This window comes from Monodon monoceros, unplaced genomic scaffold (assembly GCF_005190385.1).
Source record: "Monodon monoceros isolate NGI ecotype Baffin Bay Population unplaced genomic scaffold, NGI_Narwhal_1 Super_Scaffold_20, whole genome shotgun sequence".
Lineage (NCBI taxonomy): Eukaryota > Metazoa > Chordata > Mammalia > Artiodactyla > Monodontidae > Monodon > Monodon monoceros.
In genome coordinates this window covers 99,936,397-99,962,968 of record NW_021703777.1, presented here as the reverse complement: position 1 = coordinate 99,962,968, position 26,572 = coordinate 99,936,397, and the positions used below count along the sequence as shown (strand labels likewise).

At 54.7% G+C, this 26,572-nt stretch overlaps 2 protein-coding genes across 4 annotated transcripts in view; one reads left to right on the top strand and one right to left on the bottom strand.

Moving 5' to 3' along the window:
• STX18 (syntaxin 18) overlaps positions 1-12,760 on the top strand; it is a 120,369-nt gene extending 107,609 nt beyond the window's left edge. For all 3 annotated transcript variants that reach the window (XM_029234637.1, XM_029234638.1, XM_029234639.1), the window contains 4 exons: positions 7,778-7,836; positions 9,286-9,355; positions 11,744-11,824; positions 12,521-12,760. In XM_029234637.1, the coding sequence (XP_029090470.1) occupies positions 7,778-7,836; positions 9,286-9,355; positions 11,744-11,824; positions 12,521-12,616 (306 nt within the window). In that variant the 3' untranslated portion in view covers positions 12,617-12,760. The remainder of the gene's footprint in view (positions 1-7,777; positions 7,837-9,285; positions 9,356-11,743; positions 11,825-12,520) is intronic.
• Positions 12,761-14,828: 2,068 nt separating this feature from the next.
• Positions 14,829-26,572, bottom strand: part of NSG1 (neuronal vesicle trafficking associated 1) — a 29,610-nt gene continuing 17,866 nt past the window's right edge. Inside the window, exons 4-5 of the mRNA XM_029234640.1 lie at positions 22,028-22,138; positions 14,829-15,300 (exon numbers count right to left, since the gene is read on the bottom strand). Coding sequence (XP_029090473.1) covers positions 15,100-15,300; positions 22,028-22,138 — 312 coding nt within the window. The 3' untranslated portion in view covers positions 14,829-15,099. The remainder of the gene's footprint in view (positions 15,301-22,027; positions 22,139-26,572) is intronic.

Sequence of the window (26,572 nt, the reverse complement as noted above, 5' to 3'; positions counted from 1 at the left end):
TGTCGAGTGAGAGAGGCACTCATCTCCTCCCAGACCTCACACAGAGGCATTCGTGTCACCAAGCTCTTCACTCTTGTCTTCCTGTCCTACAGGCTCAGATGTTATGTCCTCAGAGAGTCCTTCCCCGACCACCTGGCCTGAAGTGGCCCCAGCCACTATGTCTGTGTGCCCACATCCTGCCCTCATCCCTCCACTAGAATACAAGTGCCCCGAGGGTGGAAATCTGTCTGCCTTCACTGCTGTGTTCCCAGAGCCTAGAGCAGGGGTGGGAACTGTTTGTCCAATGGATGAGTGACTTTGATGAATATAATATAAAAACTCTAGGTTGTTTTAAATGGTAAAGCAGGATCATCAGTAAGAACTACTAGAATATTCTATCTAAGTTATTATTATTATTTATATTTATGAACACCTTCTATGCACCAGGCCTTGTTTGTTTAATCTCATAACAGTCTAGTGAAGTAGGAATTATCTCTCTTGTATAGTTGACGAAAATGGGGCACAAAACTTCCAAAGCCCATGCAAGGTCACAGAGCCGAGCACCTGAGCCATGCTCCGTGCCCCGAGCCCTGGCTCCAAACCCTGAGCTTTTTTCCTGCATCACAGCTCATGTGAGTGCCCGCTGGGATCTGGTGGTCTAGGTGAGTGTAGCCTGCACAGGAGCACTGGCAGACTGACCTGGGCGGCCTGACGGAGGCCTCACCAGCCCCAGCAAGTGGGCCAGGTCTGCTCTCTTGAGCGTTGGCTGCCGAGAGCATAAAGCTGGCTCGGAATCCTCTTGCTCTCGAGGCTTCCTGTTTCTTCCCCACGCCTGACTGTGGGATTGAAACACCGGTGGCCCCTCACGGTGGGCTAATGACTGAGTGAGTTGACCCAAGAGGGTGCCAGGCATACAGAAGGCACTCATAACTGAGTTCCCTCAGCCTTTCCCCTTCAGAGTGGCAGGCGTGCACAGAGGCAGGGCAGCCCTGGGCTGCACAGGGTCGGGGGTGGGGGGGGCCTGGGCAGTGCTCACGTGTGTGGGGAAGGGCTGTGGTGCGTGTGCTGCCCTCACGGCAGGATCAAAGGGCCACGCGGGGTGGCAGCTGCAGCTCCATGGAGTCTTCATACATATTTTATACTCAGGACTGTTTCACAAGTTTCATTCACCCAGATGAGCAGTTTCCCCTTTAAGATCATCACCTTAGAAGCGTGACACTGATTCCAGTGATGACACCATTAGCCATGACTTTCCTGGGACTTGCTATGGGGGTGCTCCCTCAGAGGCTGTGGGACTTTCTTTAGAACAAGAAGCAGAGCTATCTGTGCCCCTGATAGATAAAAATAATTCTGAGCTAAGGAAGTAACTCAAACACCTTAAAGTGGCCTGCCAGGCCCCTGCCTTCCTTCCACACCTCTGACTTGGAGTACGTGCTCAGTGCCCCCCAGGCCAGCAGGCACGTGACCCGGAGGCCTCGCAGTGTAGACTGCGGCAGTGTAGACTCCAGGCAGTAGCTGCGGCTGCCCAGTCAAGTAGAGAGAGGCTGAAGACGATGGCCAGGGAGTGGAAGAGAGCGGAGATGAGAGAGCTGCTGCGGGAAGTGGACTGGACCTGGTGATCCACTGGAGGGCAGCAGGGCGTGTGAAGGGAGTGAGGCAGGAGAAAGAGCCTGGAGCTTTGTGACCTGGGGAAGCAGGATGCCGGCAGTCAGGAAATGAGGACCTGGTCACGGACAGGTGTGAGTCCGTGGGAGGTGTCTGGTGGGCGCTGGGATCCCGGGCTTGGGGCTTGGGCTGGAGACGTGACTGTGGGATACACCTGAGGGCTGGTGTTTGAAACAGTGCATACAGGGGAGAGAAAGGCACAGCACATCACCCCGGGACACAACGCTGGAGGGAAGGCCCAGGCGGACAATTTGATCACGCTCCCTGATAGCCAAATGATGGCCAGAGTTTCTTAAAAGCTCATAGTTTTCCTTCAGCTTACACAAAATAACTTTATTATTGAAAATGGTGTCACGTTCCCCCGTATCATGTAACATGACCACCTATCTTTGCTAGAGATAAAAATATGTATAGTACTATCCCTTCATTAAGAAAGAATACATTTGTATTTAGGCAGAACTTAGCTTCCATTTAGGGCTTTTTAAAAAAATACACTGCACCGCTTCATAAAGGAAGTAGCTAGAAGAATGGCAGTCAGTCGTTTGCCAGAGGACTTGCCTTCCCCGCAGGCAGTGGTGAGCAGTAGCAGCTTGTTAACCTGCACAGACGCGTGCTTAGAAGCTGCAGGATGCACGGGGGCTGGACCAGTGGAAGGCTGGCAGCAAGGATATCTGTGACCAGCTGATGCTTGGCCCCAGTGAGAGATGGCCCCAGTTAAGGGCTTTGGGACTTGACAGAGTTGGTTTTTAACCCTCTTTTTGTCACTTACTGCCTGTGTAATTTGGGGGCAAGAAAATAAGCCTCACTGAACTTCAGCTTGGTAAGTTGACAGGATTGTCAGGAATACAGTCATGTATGTATGAGTGCCCAGGGAAGTGCAGGGCACGTAGAAGCTGCTCAGAGAATGTTCCCTCACAAACAGTGAGAGATCGTTGCTGGCCCCATGTGGTTCTGGGTTCCCTGCACATGTTCCGAGTGTGATGTATGTAGCTGTTGCATATGAGAAACACATGTTCATATCATAAGGCTCGTCTTTCCATAATGATGATTGGTGCACCATGCTTTGTCCAAGCAGTGTCCAAATGAATGAAGCATTGTCCAGAAACATGCCAGGGATCATTCCCAATAATGCTAGTTATTTCGGCATCATGATATCAGTGACCTAAGCAATCAGAACCAGCAGGACCTCCCTAATTTTTATCGCGTAATTGCAAGAGGATGGGGCAGAAGGCCGTACTGCTCAGTACTTTTATGACGAGCTGTTTAATGTTCAGTTCACTTCTTTCTTAATTGGGGCTCATAGCTAAGTACCATATCTTACAGTCTGACTGACCCGAACCTTACTTAAAAGGCTCAACCCTGAAAATGAAGAGAAAGAAATGCCATACTATTGGTTTGAAATTGGAAAGTGTTACAGCAAATTGTGGTCATAAGTCATAATCGCTGTTCCTCAGGGTAAAATAATGAATTAAGCCCTATAATAGCAGTTTAATTCATTATTTCACCCATAGGAGCTGTCGTTACTCGTTCCAGAATGGCTGCGGAGCATTGTATGATTCGCACAGCACGTTTCCATTCATCACTCATGATGCAGGGATATTAATGCCTTTGAGTTAACATAAGCAGATGTTTTGTGGTCAGGCTGAGTGGAACCAAATTGTCTTCTGATGTTACCCAGAGAAAATGCCTCCTTTCTAAGCCCACATTCATTTTACTTGCCCCCAGTGAAACCACTGCACTTAGTGATGTATTTCTTGGAATAATTTTTAAAGACATGAATGTGACTTCTGTTCTTCAGATCACATGAAAAGTGTCCCTAGCCCCTGTCCCCGGAGGTGGGCCCTTGGAAGCACCAGGGGGCTGGCTGGCAGGGCTTGTGGTCTGTGGCCAAGCTTGGCTTACACATTGAGAACAGGAGAATTGTTGATGGAATTTGAGCGCCACACAGGTGAATGCTGGGGCACAGACCCTGGGGAGGTTCACAGGGGCACAGGTGGGGGTCACGGTGAGGGTCCCAGAGCCACAAGCGTGAAGGCGTTTGGCACAGATAAAGCACAACTAGAGGAGCCCAGAGTGGGCCTGGGCGGTGGTTGCCTGAGCCAAGGGGCAGACTGCCTTCTAGGCCAAGCCCCCTGCGGGTTCACAGTGTCGCTTCAGTGGACTGCTCGTAGGTCTTTGCAATGCAGATCCTTCTCCTGGCCTCATCTGACGCTCAAAGGCCTTGGTAGGAATGATTTTCTTTTTAAAACTGCAGTAAAGAGGATTAGATTAAAAAAGGATTTCTGTGACAGTGTATTCACAATGTGGATCTGTATCCTTTAAACCAGATTATCAACCCTTTTGGGGGGCCCTACTTGAAAGTCTGACTTACTTCCGAATGGAATAAAGCAGTGAAATGATACTGCCTGACGTGCATGTAACCGTCTCAGCCCAGTACCGTATGAGCGCTTGAGCGTTTATTAATTTATGCTGCCCCATGTGGTAGGGACTGTTGCTGGGCCCCCAAGTCCTAGACTCTTAACCATGATGCCCACCGCTGCTGTTGGGGGTCTGCACTGAGGGAAAGCCGACGTGTGTTGCTGTGAGACCTAAACAATGTAGAGTGCAGTGGCGCAGGAGGACAGGCTGGCTGCCGTCATGCTCCTCCTCCGTCATCCGGACCTCTCATCTCCCTTTTCTGGGACTCATGGAGATGGAGGACACGGCAGGTGTGTCGTCGCAGGGCCTGTAGGTCCCCCTGCCCTTGGTGCTGATCGTGGAGCTGAGGCTGCATTCAGCACCTTGGGAAGCCCCTGCCCGTGCGGGCTGCCAGTGAGCCCCAGGGAGCTGTGTGCCTGTGCTTCTCAGGCCTGAGAGGGTAGGAGACCGGTAGTGGCCCTCTAGAATTTGAAACCAGGGAGGGGGAAGGGGCGGTCAAAGCACTTAATGACTCATTTTGCATATCCAGGATCTACTCCTGAAGAGATTAAATAACAGTAGTTAACGTTTATGGAGGTGAAGTTGGTAAGCAGCTTCCACGGATTAGCACATATCTTCCTCCTAAGGACCCTACTGAGTACTACAATTATCCCCAGTTTAGTGATGGAGGCAGAGACACAGAGAGGTTAAGTTACCTGCCCAAGGGCATACAGCTTAGAAGATAAAGGAGCTGTCCCTCCCCACCCTCAGGATCAGGCAGGAAAGGATAAGAATAACCAACCACACCTGTTCACAAAGAGAAACTGACAGGCCACACAGAAGGCCAGTGACGGGGCCAGGGTCACCCAGGAAGTTCCCATGAGGCCACAGGAACTGGGCCATCAAAGCCCCTGGCATATCCCCTGCCTCCCCCCGCAGGCTTGCATTTGGTGGCTCCCTGCCTTACTCAGAGGATGAGAGGTGAGGTGTACAGGTTTGCTGCCCAGACAGTCTCGGAAACCTCCCTGCAGCCTGTGCGAGTGAATGTGGTCAGCATCCGGGCTGCCGCCTAACCTACCAGAGCATGGCCAGATCTCGTTAAATGGCTCCCTGTGGGAAACAGGTTTTGTTGGGTTTTTAAATGCAGTTTCATTGTTACTCCCAACCCCTGAATGGAGGCTGCTCTCCATAGATGTGGTGTGGCAAACCTCTCTCCTCAGCCCTTACCACTGCTTGATCCCTTGAGGCATTTGTTTCTCTCACTTCCTCCAGGAATGGGGAGTTTCTCAGGTGGCATCAAGAACCCATGGGTTGGAAGGAAGTCAGAGCCAGAATCTGATCACACTCCTGACCCTGCTAACAGGAGCCCTTCAGAAGTAGCAATTACCAACCAAAAGAAAAAAAGTAACAATTACCAAGAGGCTTAAAAGAAAGCCAGGTGCCCTTAAATTGGGGAGGAAACAAACAGAAAGCTTTGTTCCAAGGACCATTTCCAGTAATACACCACCTCAAACCCCTAGTTAATTTTGTTTAGGAATGGTTTAAAAGCATGAAAGGGCTGTAGATTTAAAAGGGTAGGGCCATATTATTGTTAGAAAAATTCAGAGAAAATGCCCCCTGCCAACACCCCCCCCCAAAACCTGAGTAAAGTACCTGAGAGAATTAGTCAAATTAGCACCCACATGCTGAAGTAATTGTATTTTTTCATATATATCAGACTCTTAAGTAACTTGACAGTTAACAGAGCTGATTCTTTCAGACTCAAAAGTGACGCTTTTATTCCCTTAAATAGCTTTTTTGACACATAATTAGAAGGGCCGTGGCAGTGCCCTGGCAGCGGCCAGCAAGGCAGCCTGCCGGTTGCCCCGGCCCTGCAGGAGGCTCCCCACCGCTCCGGCCTCCTGGAGCCTCGCCAACCCTGGCCTCTGAGGTGGCCTGGGGTGGAGTATAGGCCTCTGTGCTTTGATGAGCGGCTGGTGCTGGGAACCCACGCCCTGTCGTGTTTCGGGCCCTGTGCTGGGCTCGGGGTCCAGAGGAGAAAGACCCACCCCGCCCAGGAGGGGAGCCAGACCCCAAACAAGCGTGGGAGTGCAGTGATGGAGGCGAGAGCAGAGAAGCTTTAAAGAGAGGGGGATGGTGGAACATGATGAAACCTGCCCTGCTGCGTCTGATGACTAAGAAGGTGCCTATGCTGGGTTTCTAGGGACCAGCTGGAGTTCCCCAGCCAGAGGATGAATCCACCTTAGGCTGAGGGCTAGCCTGTGCAGAGATGAGGCAGGGGATGGCAGGAGATGCCCTTGGAGAGGCCTGGGGCGTAGCCGGCTCGTGCACCTGATCTGCAGGGGGCAGGGGCAGGGCCGGCATGTGACTGACGGGATGGAGGGCAGACTGAAGACTATGAGAGATGAGGGCAGAACTTAGATAGCAGGGAAGGAACGAATACGGCAAGTGTGCCAAGTAAAACTGGCAGAGTAGGACGGGAGGTTGCCAGCCGAGAGCCTCGCAGAGGGGCTGGAGGGAGAGGAAAAGGACTTGACGTTGAGGAGGCCCCGCTAGAGGAAGCCTCCCGGAGTGACGGGGCGCGGGAGTGAGCAAGGCGGAGGTAAGGGGTGCGGAGGGGCCGGCGGCTGTGACAAGGTTGCTGCGCGGGCAGGTGCGGAGGTGAGAGCACAGCCCCCCTCCCTGGTGGACCAAGCCCCTGTGTGTGGACAGCGGCCTTTTCCAATGTGTGTGGGTCCAATACGTTTCCCACCTGAGCGGCTCATAGTCGTGCAGACAGTTTGAGAAACGCACAGCTCAGTACAAGGCAGAAAATGGCTAATATTCTAAGGGATTTTGAGAAGATACCAGGCCACGGTTAGAAAAATGAGAAATAACCTTGAACTCCAAGGCCCAGGACAGTATCATGGAGAAGGTGGCACGTGAGCTGGAAACACGTGGGACCCGTCGGGGAAGAGACGGAGGAGTGGACGCGTGAGGCCTGAGTCATCATCGTGGACGACAAGCTCCTCCTGGTCCCACACCATGGCGGCGCTTCAGACGCGCGCCGTCCTCGCGTTTGACCAGTATCGAGCTGGCAGGATGGCTGGGAGAGCAGCTGTCCACCCTGCAGAGTGAGCTCAGCTCTGATGAACTCCCCGGGTGCTGGGGTGGTATACTTACCCAGACTGAGCCCCAAAGCCTGGTGCCATCCCAAGCACCGGGAATGCAGCTTCTCCAGCTCCCGGGCCTGTGTCCCTGTTGTGGCGACTGGCCAAGGCCAGGCTCTGCGATCAGACTGAGTCCCAGCGCGGTCCTGCCACTACCCTGATTCAGCACGGCCGCGCAGCCTCACCGCTCCATTTAAAGAGGATGGTATCAGGAGGTCGTGAGGGCCCAGAGGGAGAGCAGGGCGGCCAGCCTAACGGGGCTGACCCACAGGCCTCCGCGCTCCCAGTCAGAGTCGGCTTGCAGGCTTGCGGTTCAAATGAGTGAGATGGAAAGTCCAGCCACAGGCAGCCCCGCTGCACCGCGGGGTTTCATTTTCTTCCTACGGCCTGGCTATCCTCACAGGAACACTCAGGGTCTTCCAGCAATGCCGCCACGATCCATGCTGGAAAGAGGGGCTCCACAGATTCTTGAGGGCGGATCAAAGGTTTCTGCACAGACACGCCCTGCTCGACACTTGCCTTTGGCTGTGGCGCTCTGAGACTCTAGTCAGTTTGTCCGCATCCTTAACGTGTTTGTTTCCTTACAGTTCGAACAAGAAAATCAGCGCCTGATTGGTGAAATGAACAGCCTGTTTGACGAAGTGAGGTATGTGTGTGCTTCCTTTGTGAGCCGATGGCCTAGTTTACAACTTTCCCCAAAACTAGGAACTTTATTAATTTACTCTGGTGCCCAGGCATCCACATGTGGCCCTTGGGCCAAATGTAGCGCCCCTCCCGCCATTTAGGGGGTCAAGGAAACTGCCTGAATTCACTGACTCCCCTCGACTTGTGGGCCTGTGAGATAACCCCACGGGCTGCCACGAGGCTCCCAGGTGCTGCTGCCCCATCCAGGAGGATCGGCTCATGATGGCAGATGACACCAAACCTAATGACCACTGCCACATGGGGGCTGGTTACGCTTAATTACTCTAAGATGAAAGGGAGACCTCGTGAGGGACGGCTGACAGAGGGAAGCCCTGCAGATGGCTCCACTGGGGTCCGGCTGCTCCCTCACCAGAGCGACCAACCACGCAGAAGGCCCGTGGCCGTGGCCCACACAGGTATGGTTACCAGCCCTCCGGTGAAGGCACTCAGGCCTCTTGCCCTGGGAATGCCGGGAGCATTCTGAAAGGATGCGCCGAAACTCTTGTTGCACCGTGGTCACTTCCCAAAAGAAGATGCATCCTGACGTTACACTTGCGCGGCCCTGGAGACTGAGTGCAGGTGTTTCCCTCTGATCGCTGCCCCCGGCTCTTCCCCCTGTCTCTGCCTTCACAGGCGGGTCTCCCAGTCCTTCCTCAGAGATGGCGCTCTCCCCACCCTCACCCCTCCTTACTCTTCTCCCAAGTCTCCTCTCCTTCCCTCACCTGGTCTAGGGGGACTCGAGGCCTGAGCGACACAACTAGGGATCATCTCCCCATCGAACATTTCCGCTTCCTCCTGGGCTGGAGCTCAGCCTCTAGACGTGCCCCTCCCGGCCCGCCCCAGGGCCACCCTTGCCGCCCATGAAACGGGGAGAAGCCCGCACACTTAGCTGCTGATCCCAGCATGCGATGTTTTCAGCCAGAATCAGGTTTCCTTTCAAAGTTGGGTTGAGCGGTGAATGCACTCTTCCCCCTAACCTGCTGAGAGGTAACAAAGCTGGGTGACAACACATTCTGACGTTTTCTTTTGAATCCCCCCCATGTGTCACTGTGTTGCTAGGACAGGGCTCGGCATTAAAGGAGACTTGACTTTGTGTGACCGGGCGCAGCTGCGTGCCCCTGGCCCGGGCACTGGCTCAGGAGGCTGGGCCCCGGAGTCAGCTTATCCAGGGGGGCGGGGTGGGTTTCCAAACAGTCCAGTATGCCCCAGTAAGCTGAGGGATGTTAAAGGGGAACCAGTAAGGAGAGTGAATCTTCCTCTGCCCGTGTTCTCCTTCCCTGAGCCTGACGCGGCGTCCCCTCCCTCTCTCATGCCTTCACTTAGAAGAGACGACTTCTTTAGAAATGTGTGACACTGCTGTTAAGATCACCAAGTACTAATAGTTAATGTGTAATCTTTTTTTTTTACGAAGGCAAATCGAAGGGAAAGTGGTTGAAATTTCCAGACTCCAAGAGATATTCACAGAGAAGGTTTTACAACAAGTAAGAAAAAATATAGTGGTTTTAAGATTTAGCTTAAAATGGGGATACACTAAGAACTCGGGACATTTCTTCTGAGGTCGTTGGGCCTCTGCAGCTGTGTGCCCAGAGCCTCCCCTTCCCCGGGAGCAGCCTCTGCAGTCCGGGGCAGCTCCCCACACGCCCCAGCCCTGTGCAGCGGAGCACGTGGGGGAGGGAGGCGGCTAGGTTTTGGTTCTGGATGTCCTCTGGGAAGCTGGGGAGCCTCTCTGAACTACAGTTTTTTTCATCTGTAAAATAGAGTGGCCCTTGCATGGTTGTCGTAAGGCTCCGAGAATAACCCATGGAAAGCACCCAGCACGGTGCATGAGTAGTAGCTTTTCAGTCAGCGGTGTTACAAGCTCAGACTTGGCCCTCTCAAATGCCGCGTCCCCGCCACCTCAGGTGTCCCGTCCTCACAGGAAATGTGACTGTCCTCATACACGGATTTTCATGTCATTTCTACCTGCCTACAGTTCTGAAATTCTTCCAGCAGCCACTAACTGGCAAAATTTTCAGACACCTGATAAATTCTCCCTGTTGTTTTTAGTATCCACAGACTGGAAGAGTTTGAAAGACAAAATTATTTTTCTTCACTGTGTTATTAGACTGGGCTGCTTGGCTTAAGATACTCCACTCACAAGATGCCCCCTAAACCACACAGCCAGTCAAATCATCGCACGTTGGGTACACAAGGTGGTTCACAGGAGGTGCCCTTTTCACTAGCGTGTTGCAGGAACCATTCTAATATGTATCTGCTAAGCCTTCACTTGGAAGCCTGATGGCCATCAGTTCAGCCTCCGGACACAGAAAACAGCTCAGTCAGACGTCTCCCCCTCAGAGCACCCACTTGTCCTTAGAGGCAGCTCGGCGTGGCCCTACGAGCTCAGAGCCCAGGTGGAGTCAGACAGACGGCCCCCACCCGGTTCCCCGTCATGCATCATGTGACGTGAGCCCTTTCCCCCTCAGCAAAGCGGGGCTGAGGTCACCTGCGTCACTCTCAGGGGTGGCGAATGGGATCCGGGCCCCCTCAGGCTCTCAGTCCTGGAACCAGGAGCCGTTGTTTGTGGGCACGGCTGTGGCAGACCTGGGTAATGCACTGTTCACTAGCGCGGCCAGAGCCACGGGCCAGGGGCCTTCACTACAGCAGGGCTGCTTACATGCAGCAAAGTACTCTGAGGTCCTGGGGCCCAAGTGCACTAAAAGCCCTTACTTTTCACGACCATTTCTTCTGCTCCTACACTCAGCCCAGCCACTGAGGAGCACTGATTGCCCTTCACATTTGATTCTCAGTTGGGGGCTGGTTCTCGGTTAGGAAGCAGCAGTCCCGGGGTTCTGGACATGTGCCCCGGGAGGTGGCAGAGAGCCACTCAGGGCCCCACCCTGTGTCACCCCCAGGGCTCTGGGCCTCGACCTGGGAGGGATTTGCAGAGCACAGGCTGAGCCCTGCCTGGCTCCCTCGGGGTTTCTAAGACCTGAGAAGAGCTGAGTCTGTCTGGGCTTCCTCATCTATGTTGCAAGGTGATTCTTACCCACCCTCTCATGGGAACAGTGGCCGTGGTCAGCCAGCTCCCACTTGGAGATTCTCTAAAAAAAAAAAGCGAGATTTTGGAGCAAAGCAGTCCTTGGCCCTCAAGTCCTTAGACTATGTGGCATTCACTGCTGGGAATCAGATGGCTGAAGGTCGATTTCCTCTCTGCGGTACTGTATCAGTCAGGTTTCCCTAAAACCCACACTCGTCTATATTCCCTCCCCACCGCCTAGAGGGAGAGATAGGCCTGCTCCTTAGACCTCAGTGTGGTTCGCAGCCGGTGCAGGGGTGCAATGGTGGGTGATTAGCCACCCACTCCTGTGTAAGCCCAGGATCCCATGTTTAAGCTTTCCCAGTATTTGGAGTAAAATTTTTGCAAACATCCTGCATACCATTTTGATTTTTAAGTTTTAGCTTTTTTTTTTTTTTTTTTTAAGAGAGAGAAAATGGTGATATACAAAGTGCCATTTTGAAGCTAGCACGTATGTTTTAGAGCCACATGTGCTTTGAAGCCCCTGGCATGTGGTGGCCACTCTGCGATTGAACTCTTCCTGTCCAGTGAGTGGAGGAAGGCGGCCAGCCGGGGTGGAGGGAGCACAGGCACCGGGTCCAGTCCCAGTCCTGCAGCTTGGATGCTGTGTGACTCTGGGTTTCTCTATGCTTTAATTGTTTCCCTCTTGTAAATGAGAGTGTTGCCTACCTGTCGGGTGCTGTGAGGACCCATGGGTTCATGGTGTGTAAAGCCCCAGCACTTAGTAAGTGGCAGCTACTGTTACTATCGTGACATACACTCGGCGAAGGAGGTGGCAGTTGTATTTATCTGCTGTTCTCTTCCCCGACAGGAAGCTGAGATTGACAGTATTCACCAATTAGTAGTAGGAGCAACTGAGAATATCAAGGAGGGCAATGAAGACATCAGAGAGGTGGGTACTCTTGGGGCACCGTGTCTGATTTGGAGGGGCGCTGAGTCCAGGCAGTAGTGTCCACCCGGTCAGGGCCATGTGCACAGGGCTGGTCTCAGGACTGCGCTGGATGGGCCCGTTCCACCCTGCCAAGCCCAGGACCCCACTCACTGCCCTGCAGAGGAGCCAGCTGGGGCGCAGGGGTCCCTCCCCTAAGTCCGGGCTGGGCCCCACAGGAGAGGCTTGTGGGACCCCTCCAAGGACCCAGAGCCCTGGTCGCTGTTTACAGGGCCACCACAGTAGACTCTGTTGAGTGGACTTTATTTTCTGAGTGCAGTCCTCAGGTTTGGGTTGACGTGGGACCGTTTTTGGACCACCACTGCCATCGCACTACTAGGAAACACACGTCAGGGTAGTGGACACACGCTCTCATCCTGTCTGTGTGGGTTTAACCCTGGGGTGGACATGAGCCATTTTTCCTGGGAGAATTGTGCATGATCTCCACGTGATGACTAACCAGAGAGGGAGATGCAGCCCATTTGTCTAACAGACTTTAAACCCACTTTTTGGTTTTGCTTAATAATTAAGGCGTCTGTGCAAGGTAAGCATAGGGTTGAGCAGTCCACACAGTCAGAGCCCCGCAGGGAGAGCATGTGCAGACACACGAGGCAGTTGAGAGCCTTTCCAGCCTAACCCCCCCCGTGCCCCGCCCCCCAGGCCATCAAGAACAACGCTGGCTTCCGCGTGTGGGTGCTCTTCTTCCTGGTGATGTGCTCCTTCTCCCTGCTCTTCCTCGACTGGTACGACAGCTAGGCGGCCACACCCGGCAGACGGCGCGCTGGGCGCGCTGTCGTGGTCCCTGGCGTTGGAGCCATCGGTGGGGAGGGGGCACGGAGATATGTACTCACAAAAGGGACACCCGACTCGTGGTTTTAAGCCCATGTAGTAGCTGAAAAAGAAAACAACACAACTAAACGTGGTCTGCGTCACAATCCTGCGGCCAGAGGGAAGGAACCGGGAGGGTGATTATTCCTGCACCTGATGGGGCCGCCCCAGGGAGCGGGGCACGCGGGCCTCCTGCTCCACAGACGTCTCAGGCTTGGAGGAGGCGCCGGCCTTTCCCTCCGGGTGGCAGCAGGAAGAGCAATGGCCAGTAGCTTCTCACAGCACATGATGGATTGTTTCCTGTGGCTTCTTGTCTGCCTCAGCCAACTGATACACAGACTCATCGTGCGGTAGAAAAGGTATCACCTTCGCCCTGTGAGTCTAGTGAATACAACTACAGCCATTTAATGTATTGTTGGTGGGTCCAAGGTTAGAAAGTCAGTGCGTGCCCACCTGCCTCCTGTCTGGGAAGAAGTGTGGGGACGGGGCCTGGCTCCCCTCAGAACTGCTGCCCCCAACACTCTCCTGATGGGTGGGCAGGGGGTGGGGAAGGCCCAACTTGCGGCCACTGGGGCCCACGGAGCTTCGTCCAGAGGAGGACTTGGGCCTCTCCACCCACCAGAGCCCCAGGAATCAGGAACGCCTGCTTGTACTCAGGCACAAGGCATCTGCGGCCACATCTGTGCAGAAAGCGCCCGGTGCGCATGGGCCCCCAGGGTGTGGGTTCGAGGGCTCTGCACAGACAGTCCGGGGAGCACCACGGGGATCCTGGGTTCTTTATTTGCACAGAGTGAAAATGTCAAAAGTTACATGTGAATGAGCTTACAGTCAATAAAATACATGTCTCCTAGAAAATACAAATAGGGTTGCCTTGACACTGCATTGACATGGGCTGGAATCTGCTGATAGATGCTATCTATCTCCACAGAAGTTCTGGCACGTAGTTATTGCTCTTACGCGTCGGCACAGCTTCACAACATCCATGACTCTACGCCCACCCACGGCTCCGAGGTCATGGTCGTTGTTTCCAAACAAACAAACACCCCCCTTGGTAATAAAATATACTGTATGTTTTGGAAGCACATTTCAGGAAACAGTAATGGAGTTGGCCATGACCACCATGCTTGTTCGCAACAGATCTTGCACTATTTGTCATTTATTATTTTTGATCTAAAAAAACAGTGAAACTTTTGACATGTCCACCAGAAACAACACATTTAAATAACATGGAAGAAAATGTCCATGAACGTCTTTTTTTCTATTTAATCATCTTACACACTTAGTTTATCTAACTGGCAATTTTGTAAACATATACTTTAATGTCAAGATTCAGGTTGAAACATAATTGTCTTACAAAGATTGTGAATGAAAATGTCATAACTGGACTTGCAAGTGCGACGCCAGCCCCCCTCCCAGCCTTTCCTGCCTGTTTCTTACATCAAAGGAGTTACATCTGTCCCACAAAATAAAAATTAAAGTAGCCTTGGCTTACCAGCAATTACACTTTCACTTTTCTCACCCAGCTAATTGTTTTAAAGCTAAGTAGCTAATACAGCTGTCGGTGCAAACTTATTCATAATAGATGTGAACAAAAGGGCCGGTAGGTTTCATTCCTACTCAGCCCATCACAGAGCAGACAGACTAGCTACAGGGAGACGGGTTCTGCAGCCTGTGGCCCAGGGTCCCCTCTTCCCAGAGTCCCCACCTCACATGCTCTGACCCAGTCCACATGCACTGAGGGAAACACGGCTCCCCTGCCCAGCGGGCGCCCTCTGTACCGAGAGGCAGCCTTCGGCCTGCAGCAGTGACCCCTGCCCGAGCCGACCTGCCGCAGCGCCTGCGCACTCAGGAGTGAGCACGGGGCAGGCGAGGGCACAACTGCGACCTGACGGCATCTTTCCTTCCTTCCCTCTGACGCTCACTATGGTGCATCTTGACCACTGGCACTATTGCCATTGGCGGGAGGGGGGAAGAAACGTGCAGTACAGCTTGCTCTTAGCAAAGCAAGGGATCACTCTAGATATGGCTATGGTGTAAGGTTTGCAAACGGCAAGGTGGTTTAAAAAAAAAAAATCCCACAAAATGCATCATTTATCTGAAGTCTGAACCCCTTGCACATCCAGTGTAAATTTATTTTTTGACAGCATCCAATAAATCCCAGTAAAGTCGCTAAATTAAGATTCTTTACCATGGGAAGTGGTGTCAGAGCTCTTCTAGCAGTGCTGATATGCCCTGGATTTTATGCCATGGTGGTCTGCAGCAAGCTGTGTTTGCAGAGCAGCATTAGCAAACAGAAGCAGGTGCACCATACATGAGTAACCTCTAAATTATCAGTAATTATATCTAGTGAAATGTCCCTCAAGGTCGCTTTGTTACCTTCAAGTGACACTGTAAGGAACCTGCCCATCTCGCTAAGCGGATTTCTCAGCAGCCTCAGTCTCCTGCTCTGAGAGCTTCTCTTCGGACAGAACTGACATCCACGGCGACACCGAGCGGGTGATGCTCTGCTTGGCCAGGTTGTAGTGGTTGATGACGGTGTAAAATTTCTCCCGGGCGTTGGAGTCTTGCTCCGCATAGTAGCTCTCCAAGCCTTCTGGGATGCACTGGGTGTTCTGAAAGACAAGCCGCCCCCTGAGATGCATGCACCGATGCAGGAGGGAGGCCTGTGAGTCTCCAGGTAGCACCCAACCCGTGGTCACTGAGCACCTCCCTGGGCTTGGAGGAAACTCAGAGATGAGCTGACTGCCTGACACTGATTGCATGGTAACGGGATGGACGTCTGTACAAGGCCGTGGCGACGGGACTTACACAGCGGGCCTTCCTGCTTCTTTAAAGATCTTACACTCGTGGCCATTGATTTTAAATCTCCTAGAAGACAATGGAACTTTTGACATGTCCACCAGAAGCAACATATTCAAACAGTGAAGGAAGGGAGTCAGAAGGGCTCCTGGGAGCAGGGGTTGGGGGCACTTGACCCAGAGGAGCCGGTCCTCGGGGCAGGAGGACAGGGACACAGGCTGAAGAGAGGCCCGTGGCCAGAGCAGAGGGTGCAGAGCCGCAGGACACAAACGCTGGGGAGAAGGCAAGGGTCGGGGGGTCAGGACACACCACCTACAAGGGCCTGGTAGGGAGCTGTGTGACCTGGAGATCCAGAGAGCCCGGGAAGCCACGAGGACCCCATGAGGGCACGTGAGGGTGGGGGGCTCTCGGGGGGCAGCTGTCCGCTAAGGGAGAGGCACTTCCCTATAGCTCGTGGAACCCGGGGGTGGGGAGGTCAGTCCCTAGCTCTCGTCCGCTCACCGGGGGTCTAGGGCCCCCCAAAAGTCAGGCTGCCTTCCCTTGTCCATCCAGCAGCCGGGCTAAGCCGCCGCCCACCCCGTCTCCACGTCGCTCGCCAGGCCCTGAGGAAGGGGTTGCGGGCTGCATTCTGCCTCCCCCCGCCCTTCTCCCAGTGGCAGGCGGGCGCGTGGGGCCCAGCTCGCGACACGCTTCTCAGCCCTCCCAGCAGCCAGTAGAAGCCATGGGGCTAACTTCTGGCCAACGGGGTGTGCGGGGCTGTGACAGGAGCAGGTTCTGGGGGGCTCCTGCCCTCCACCGCTCCCTTCTCAGTGGCTTTGATCGCCTGGACTAACCTGCCTGGAGAGGGACAACACCCTGGGGGCCGGCAGCGCAACACGACAGAATCGGGGCTCTAGGGGGACCTCAGGGAGCCCCACTGCCTGCCAGCTGCGGCTTTAATGAGAGAGAGAGAGAGAGAGAGAGAGAGAAACCTTCCATCTGGCGGAAGGCACGTTACCTGTGTCTCTAAGCAACCAAAGCATTACAGGAACGCCAAGGTCTGTCACACACTGAAGGGAGACTGCAGTAACAAGGGTCCTGGGCCTTGGCTACCTTCACAGTCACCAGGGAGACTTTTAAACCCCCCCGATTCCCAGCACCGCCCGCAGAGTCCGGCTAGCACCCCCGAGCAGCATCTCAGCCAAGGCCACCTCGCTGGCAAGAGCGCAGCCAGGATTCTACCAACTCCTGGGGCCCAGCAGGACACCCCACTGCTCGATGCACTCCTCTGCCAATCTGGGCTGAGCAGTCTCCCAGCGTGGAGACCGTGACAGAGTCTCTGATGGTCACCAGGATGGCCGGTGGCGGCTACTGCCCTGTGGACGTGGGCGCCAGCCTGGGATGCACGGGGGGACCTCCTCTGGGAGCCCTGTCCCTGCCCGACCCGGGTTTCTTCAGCCTCCAGAAGCTAAAGGCAGGTTAGCTCCGTCTCCCTGTTAAGGGGCTGCTCCTTGGAGTCTCTGCAGACCCAAGGCCCGTCTCCACATCCCAGCCCTGCCACCACACCGGTTCCTTCTGACAGGTGGCCAAGTGCCTTCCGGGCACGATGTCTCCCTGTGAGCTGAGATCTGTTAGTCCCATTTCAGTCACAGCAAGCGAGACCCAGAGAGGGAAGGGACCACAGGGCAGTGTGGGAACCGAGCTCCAACCCGGGCCTCCGCTCAGTGCGCTCCAGACGTCGCCCCACCACCCGCAAAGCTGCCGATGGTGACTGCTCAGCTCAAAGGCGGAACAGTGAGAAACAAGGCAGCGAGGTCCCCCCGGGGCGCCGGAGCAGGACTGTATGCCCTGGCAGCTTCAAGTTCAGCCAGCGTTCGTCAGGCCCCAGCCGGGCACACCCGGTCCCGCCGGGGCTCTCAGCATCCTCAGAGGTGGGTGTGGCAGAGCTCCGTCCGCAGGGCTCAGGGGGCTGGGCTGCAGCGGGGAGGTGCTGCCCGGGAGGAGCTGCTGAGGCCAGGACCAGGGGAACCCGGTGAACGCCACAGCCTTCGTCAAGCCCTCTTCGGGCACCAGGCGGGCAACGTCACCCAGTGGACCCGGAGGCCTCCCCACTGTGCGGGCCCATTTGCCTGGTATCAGGAGCGGCCACACAGGGCCGAACACATGATTTGTGGACGAGAGAAGGGACCACGTCTCAGTCTTAGAAAAGCTCCCATTTGAGCCACCGCAGAGGCTGGGCCGAGTGTGACCCAGGGCCTCCTGTTCCACCTGTACGTGAGCGAGCTCCCTCTCCGTCCGGATGCTTCTTACAGGGGTCACCAGCCGTGTGTCTGCGAAAAGGAGTGTCAGCCTGAGGTTAACAGGCTCTCCCACAGGTGGGCTGCCCATCGGGTGCAGAGCCGCTCACACCCGTTCTGGGCCAGGCCCTGGGGATACCACAGGCCCTGCAGCCCCGTGCCCACCCCGTGGCCTCCAATCAGGATCCAGCTCTGCTGCTCACACTAGGAAGGGGCAGGTGTGGCCACTCGGCAGAGGGAGGGCAGCGCTACCTGGCGTGGTTACTGGCGGATGTGATGGCGCCATGCCTGGTCCAGCCCTGGCCCACCTGGCTGCTATTTCATCACTCATGGGTCTGGGAGGATGGCAGGTGGTGAAGGAAGGGATGTGGTTTGCGGGCAGTGGGCTTTAGACAGCTCTGGGATTTGCCAGAGGTTTATAAATCAGTTGAATTTGACAGCAGATCCATCCATCCGCCTCTGTTCCCTGAGCCAGGGCTTCTCAGAGATGCATGGCTCACTGCCGCTGGTTTAGTGAAGATGGAAGGGAAAATAATAAACGCGTGCTTTCCCCACAGCCCTGATACCACCCTGCCCCACGGAGAACTGGTCTCCTTACCAGGTCACTGACCCTGAAATACAGACTAGAAACACCTGCCAGCTAGCTACTTCCAGGAGAGAAGTGACAAAGGGACGCAGTGTGTTTACGGCCCGGCGCCGCTGGGCTGAGGCCGGCAGGAGCAGGAGGTCACGTTACAGGCCGAGGTCACGTTCTGCCTGAGCCTCAGTCCCCTCGACTACAGAAAGGAGCTGATGAGGACTGCCCGGGCTGCTGTGAGGACTGCAGCCAGCGCAGCACAGCGGACAGCAAGGATTAGAAGCCCACAGGGGCCCGCTGAGGTCATGCATGCCCTTCTGTCATCGGCGTCCTGAGCCCGGCCACGCCTGGGCACTGGGGAGCCGGGCCACTCTGCAGGGGCAAACCGTCTGTTCAGCCCAGGGCCGGCCCTGCAGGTGAACTGGCCCCCGTCCAGCAGGCCGGCGGCCACCCTCCTCCCCCACCTGCAGTGCCACCTCCCCTTCACTCTGTCCTTGCCACCAGCACAGGGTCTGGCAAGACATTCTGAGGCCACCAACACATGCTGGGCAGTTAGTGACTCTGCTCCAGGCTAGGGCAGGCCTCCAGATGGGATGGGGCATCCCTGCCCTCCAGGCACCCAGGACAGACGCTCCCGCTGCCACCCACACAGTGAGGCTGTAAGACAGGGGTGCTGGGGAGGCACTGTGGGGGGGGGGGGCGTGCTGGCGGCAGGCAAGACCCCGGGGGAAGACGGCTTCCAGGAGGTGTCCGGGAGCCACACGGGAGTAGGATGGGGTGGGAGCTCCGGGGAAGCTGCGACCTGCCCCCTTTGGCTGGAGAGACCCCAGCAGAAACACATGTCAGCTGTGGGTGAGCTCAGGGAGGTCACAGAGCTTCTAACGTGAAACGATAACTGGACGGGTGAGGGAACCCAGGAAAGTGTCCCAACAGCCCTGGCCCACGGTCCAGGAGGCCTAGCTATTAAACCTCACATGCAAGCTCCCCGAAAGCAAGTCAGTCTACGAGGAGCACCCAACTGTAAACACCTTGTAGGCTCTGGGGCAGTTTTCTCCCATTGTGTTTAAGACCTTTCTGTAACACTCATCCAGTGCCTTCACGGTTTAAAAAAAAAAAAAAAAAAAAACAGAAACCTACGATCCTCCCCAGCCCACATCTGCCTTTTTAAATCTCCTCATGACACTCCTCAGCTTGGGGCCCTCTGCAAGAGGCTGGCCCGCGCCCCTCTACGCATCCCAGAAGCTCGGGCGCCTGTGCCCATCAGCCCTTCCCTCGGGGCCCGGGGTCAGCAGGCCCGGCCCAGTCTGTCCTCAGCACAAGCCCAGCCCACGGCAGGTGCACACCAGCACCCCCCCGCTCATTCAGGTCCCAGCCTGGACGAGCACCGTGCTCCCCCAGGAAGGGGTGGCCACAGGCACGCGGTCACCCACGTATTCCTTCTTGCCTAACTCTTGGCAGCATCCACGTCATCTGGACATCGGTCTGCTGGCTTGCTGCTAGAACATGAGCTCCGAGGGCAGGCCCCTGACACACCCTGTGCCCCGTGGCACGCCCAGCACCCCACCACGCACACAGGAGGTGGCAGTTAATAAACAGATGCCGAATAAAGAAGGACGTGCAGGGTGTGACTTTGGGTACGACGTCTCTGTACTCAACTTCCTGTTGGTAAAAGGGGGTCTAATGGCATCTACCCCACAGGGTTTCTGGTAGCATCAGAGATCCTAGTTAAAAGCTCCTTGTAAACTGTCGGGTGGTGGCATGTGATACACATGTACGAACACGCAGAAAGGAGGGAGGAAGGGGACACACACACACTCACACCTTCCCTTCTCCAGCCTTAGCCCGAGGGCCGTGGGATACAGGGCAGCAGCTCCCCGGCCCTCCCAGTGACCTTCTCCAGGAAGGACACCACCCATTAGACACCAGTGGAAAATGCCAAGTCCCCAGAGGCGGAACAGTCTCTCAGGGGCTCTAAATTCCCAAGGCTGGCTGTGCACCGGAACCACCTGCTGAGCCTTTTAAACATGCACACACCTGCCGTCCAAAGCTGCTGTGAGTCCGAGGACTGGGCCTCATCTCCCTGGCTCCACCTGGACCAGGTTATCTAGCAGAACCTGGCCTTGCAGGACAGGGAAGGCAGTTTGGGCCCACTCCTGCCTCCGTCTCAGGCACAGAGAGAACGAGCCCGGAAGGAAGCCCTGCATCTTCCTGGTGAGGCTGTGGCCGCAAGTATGGGAGCCGTCTGCCTGGACGAGGACTCCAGTCCCCAGGGAAGTGGTCCTCCGCGCACCCGGCTTCCCTCAGGGCGAGGCTCCTGCGTCACCTTGGCTCCTCCTCCTTGACCTCAGGTCCTCCCCCCCTGCCCCGCCCCCGCCTCCCAGATTCACTCCTGCTCCATCCGCAGCACCCAGACCGGTCTAGACCCGCATCTCTTCCCTGGTCGCCTGCAGCAGCCCCCTGTCCCTCCCTTCCAATCGGCAGCCTCCCCAGCCACCCGAGTGGCCATCCCATCACCTCCCTCTCCTCCAGCGGCCTCTGGCCAGCACTCCAGTCTGGCCACAGCTGGCTCTTCCCCAACAAGGACTATGTACGGACCGGCCCAGCCAGCACCTGTGCGCTGCTCCTCCCCTCGCCCACCTGGCTCAGCCCTGCCGTCCTCCAGCATCAGCTCATGTGCTGCCCTCCTCGAAGTCCCAGCCCTCTGGGTCAGCCTCCTTTAAACCATGTTGTCTCCTGAGCCTCCCAACAGATCACAACTCCTCCAGCCGCAGTCCAGGGTGTGCACGGGCTGGTGGAAGGGGCCGGGGGCTTCGCCCTGCCCAGACGCCCTTCCCCAGGTCCCTGCACGGCGCCCCCACGGGCCTCTTACGTGGTGGGCACAAAACGCACACTCGCTGAGCGCAGAAGGGCTCAAGTGTCAGAAGCCTTGAAGCTGTGGAAGGAGGAACCCATACAAGGGCCTGTGTCCCTCACAGCAGCAGCTCCCAAACCGCAGCCGCCCAGTGGCAGCGGGCGACCCGGCTTGTTCTGCTCGTGCCCAGCAGCACACAGAGCCGGGTTCTGCTTTCATTCCAGCAGCGCCAAATCCTGGGACTGATCGTGTTTTCCTCTTCGCACTGGCTCTGGGAAGTTCAGAACCAAAAAGGGGCCCAGGTGCTGAGTGTATGGGACACGGGAGCAAGTCCACGGCCCGTGTGTTTCACTCCTGCTTCCTTCACCCCACCCCCTCCCTTATTTTTCTCCCCTTAATCCTGCGGCCCCGTGTGTCTGCTTCTCTGCCACTTGGAGCCTTTGGGGAAGGAGGCATCATCACATCAGCAAAGCGAGCATCGAGCACGGAGAGCCCAGCGGCATGGCGGGCAGACCAGGGTCTGCGGTCGGGGGGCTGGGGTCGCCCGGCCCTGCTCCCAAACCCCTGAGTGGTGGTGCAGGTCTTCCTCTCCCGGGACCTCTGCTTCCTGGCACGTCCCCTCATCACTCACTGCCCCCCCAGGGGATGTGCTAGGCCTGCAGACAGGAGCCTCCCTTTCACAGGCCCCGCCGTGACCCCACTTCCCTGCCCCCAGGTCCCCATGAGGAGCTCCCGCCAGGCCCCAACACCGCCCCTGCCGCTCTAGCCCTGTCATGAGTCACGCGGGGGGACAAGGCACAAAGGCATCAGGGGCCCAGGGGATGGGGGTTGCTTACCTTGAGGACGAAGCCGTCGGGGCAGGCACGGTCATACTTGTACACCTTGTAGACGACCAGGAAGACGACACAGGTGAGGAAGGCCAGGGCAAAGAGCACCAGCACGGACACCTGTGGGGGGGGCGGGGCCGTCAGCACGGCTGAGGGGGCGGCCACGCAGACACACCCACACACAGATGCACACAGACACACACACAGGCCCGCGGGCCACTATACACGGGCACCGTCTCCGGAAGGAGGCACGGAACACAGAACCGGGAGGCCTCTGGTGATAAGCAGTCAGCAGAGTCACTTTACACTGGACAACTTTTTGTACCATTTTCATTTTTTCACCCCAAGCTGCATCACCTTCATTTTAAATTAGCCATTTCTAGTATTCCAGGCCTTGCATAGAGAGCTCGGGGTACAGATAACGATCAGGCCTCATGGACATCGGACACACCATCGAGCCGTGGGTGTGGGCTGCCCTTCTGATGCTGTGGGTCACCACAGTGGCGCATCAGCCAATGGCTACTCAGCTGTTCCAGAGCCACCCCTGAGCCCTGGACACCAGCCCTGCGCTTGATCTGGGGCCAGCTGGCCAGGACAGAAGACCCTCCCGGGCCCCCATCACCTCCGCTCTGGACAGTTTCCTGCGTGTTCAGTTAGAGCCTGTCCTCCCCACCCTGGAGGGCGGTCCCCATTAGCATGGGGACTCGGCGTTCTGCACCGTGGCTGGGCCACGGGACGTACTCAGTCATGTCGGCAGATTATTAATGACAGCCCATGAGCGGAGTGGGCCAGCGACGGGAGACCTCCCCACTGCAGGGCCTGGGGCACGGGGGACGGAATGATGCTGCATCTGGCCTTGAAGGTGCTCCCTGGCTGCTGGGAGCCGCTGGGCAGGGGCGAGAGCGTGTCCTGGGCTGAAAGGGCGTGCAGAGGCCCTGCGGGTCAGGTCGGGAGGTGTGACCAGGAACCGCAGCACCCAGGCCCCCAGCCCAGCCCCACTACTCCCTCTCTTCTCCCCACACGGCCACCCTGGCCACCGGCCACTGCTGCCCGGGCTACGAGTCCCCACCTCCAACCACCCAGCTCACGCTTACTACAGCCTGGGCGACACCTGTCCCCTCTGTGCCCCGCACCCAGGGAAGCAAGCAAGGAGTCTGTGTGTCACCCCCAAGGAGGCCCTTCCTGCCCATCTCTGCAGTCCGCCCCCGTCAATATCTCTGTCCTCTACCCCCTGTTCTTCTCGTGACCCCTCACCTGGGCTGTCAGGGCTGTCACCCTCTGGACAACCCGCCTGCACGTGGAGCCTGCGTCTGATAAGGGGACACAGGGTGGCGCCACGGCTGCCTCAAGGCCCAAAGCACCCCCAGGGAAGGTGCCATCTGGGTTCTGGTGGCCGCTATGGCACATGGGCAAGGACAAGACCACCCGGCCCGGGTGGGCAGCCCGGGGAGACCACAGAGGCAGCTGAGCATGGAGCTGGGTGACAAAGGAGGCTGAATCTGAGGAAGAGGAATGGGCAGTGGCCCTGGGGACACGCGGCGGCCGAGGGAGCAGCAGAGTATGTGCGGGGCTTTCCGACAGGGGTGGCAACCCTGCCGGTGCCCGGCGCCCAGGAGGGGCAGCCAGATTCTGGGTAAGTCACCCCACTCCTCCAGGCCCAGGCTCCTGCCAGCCGATGGCAGTGAGAGGCCCCAGCTCCCGGGGCTGGTGGGAGGACAGCACCTAGGCACAGTGGATGCTCTGGAAGGAAGCGTGTGCTGTTGTTGCTGTGGCTGTCACCACAGCCACTCCCTTGCTCACTCGGATCACACAGTTGGCAGATGCAGAGCTGGACTCTCAGCCCAGGCCGCACAGCCTCCCCCAGGCCCGCCGCCCTATCCTACCTGAGCCCCTCCCCGCATTCACCTGACTACTGCTCACCCAAATCTGCCCTGCCCGGGACCCAGCTACCCACCGGCGGCCCCTGGGGGCAGCAAGGGCCACTTCAGCAGCTCTTTCCACAGTCTAGAATAGCAGGATTGTCCATAGGGAGAGCTGTATTTAAAATAACTGAACTCCTTCGTAACCCTCTATATTCTATTTTGGGCATTTGAAAACATTATTCCAAGAAGAGGTCCATGGCACACAACAGGTTAAGAAGCCCTGTTAGAATATGTCCTCCTCAATAAAATATTAGCGAACTGAATTCAACTACACGTTAATAAATACATGCACCATGATCAAGTGGGATTCATTCCATGGTTGCAAGGATGGTTCCAACATCCACAAAATCTATGTGACGTATCACAGTAACAAAATGAAGGATAAAAATCATATGACCGTCTCAACAGATGCAGAAAAAGCATGTGACAAAATTCAACGTGCATTTATGATAAAAACTCTCAACAAGTGGGTATAGAGGGAATGTACATAATAAAGGCCATATATGACAAGCCCACAGCTAACAGCATATTCAATGGTGAAAAGCTGAAAGCTTTTCCTCTAAGATCAGGAACAAGAAAGGGATGGCCACTCTTGCCAGTTTTATTTAACATAGTATTACAAATCCTAGCCAGGACAATTAGGCAAGAAAAAGAAATAAAAGGCATCCAAATTAGAAAGGAAGAAGTAAAACTGTTACAATTTGCAAATGACAAAGTATCTATAGAAAACCCTAAAGACCACCAAATAACTGCTAGAACTAATCAACAAAGTTGCAGGATACAAAATCAACATACAAAAAAATCTATTGCATTTCTATACACTAATAAGTGAGCTATCAGAAGAGTAATTAAGAAAACAATCCCACTTACAATTGCATCCCAAAGAATAAAATATCTAGGAATAAATTTAACCAAGGAGGTAAAAGACCTGTACACTGAAAACTATTTATAAGTCAGTGATGAAAAATAACTGAAGAAGACACAAAAAAATGGAAAGATATCCTGTGCTCATGCACTGGAAGAATTAATATTGTTAAAATGTCCACACTACCACTACCCAAAGCAATCTACAGATTCAATGCAATCCCTATCAAAATTACATATTCATTTTTCACAGAAATAGAACAAACTATCTTCCAATTTGTGTCAACCATAAAATAGCCAAAGCAATCTTAAGAAGAAAATTGGAGGCATCATGCTCCTTGATTTCAAACTATATCACAAAGGTATTCAAAACAGTATGGTAGTGGTGTAAAAACAGACACATAGACTATGGAACAGAGAAGAGAGCCCATAAATAAACCCACATGTGTATGGTCAATTAGTTTATGACAAAGGAGCCAAGAATATAAAACAGGGAAAGAACAGTCTCTTCAATAAATGGTGCTGGGAAAACTGGAGAGCCTCATGTAAAAGAATAAAGCTCAACCACTAACACCATATACAAATATTAACCCAAGACGAATTAAAGACTTGAACGTAGGACCTGAAACCATAAAACTCCTAGAAGAAAACACAGGTGATAAGCTCCTTGACATTGGTCTTGGCAAGGATTTGTTGTATTTGACCCCAAAAACAAAAGCAACAAAAGCAAAAATAAACAAGCAGGACTACATCAAGCTAAAAAGCTTCTGCACAGCAAAGGAAATCATCAACAAAATTAAAAAGCAACCTACTGAATGGGAAGGAATATCTGTAAATCATATATCTGGTAAGGGGTTAATATAAAAATATATAAAGAACTCATAGAACTCTAGAGCAAAACCCAAAGAATCCAACTAAAAAATGGGCAGAGGAACTGCATAGGCACTTTTTTCCAGAGAAGACATACAGATGACCAACAGGTACATGAAAAGGTGCTCAACATCACTAACCATCAGAGAACCGCAAATCAAAACCATAATGAGATATCACCTCACATCTATTAGAATGGCTATTTTCAAAAAGAAAAGAAACAGTAACGGTCGGAAAGGACGCAGAGAAAAGGAAACTCTCGTGCAATATTGGTGGGAATGTCAACTGGTGCAGCTACTACGGAAAACAATTCAGAGGTTCCTCAAAAAACTAAAAATAGAACTACCGGGACTTCCCTGGTGGCACCGTGGTTAAGAATCCGCCTGCCAATGCGGGGGACACAGGTTCGAGCCCTGGTCTGGGAAGACCCCACATGCCATGGAGCAACTAAGCCCGTGCACCATAACTACTGAGCCTGTGCTCTAGAGCCCGCAAGCCACAACTACTGAGCCCACGTGCCACAACAACTGAAGCCCATGCACCTAGAGCCTGTGCTCCGCAACAAGAGAAGCCGCCACAATGAGAAGCCCGCACACTGCAATGAAGACCCAACACAGCCAAAAATAATTAAAAAATGAATTCACACACACAAAAAAAAGAACTACCATGTGATCCAACAATCCCACTTCTGGGTATTTATCTGAAGGAAATGAAAAAACTAACTTGAAAAGATGTCTGCACCCCCATGTTTACTGCAGCATTATTTACAATGGCCAAGATACAGAAGCAACCTAAGTTGCTTGGATAAAGATGTGGTATATATATTCAACGGACTATTATTCAGTCATAAAAAGAAGGAAATCTTGCCATTTGTAACAACATGCGTGGACCCTGAAGG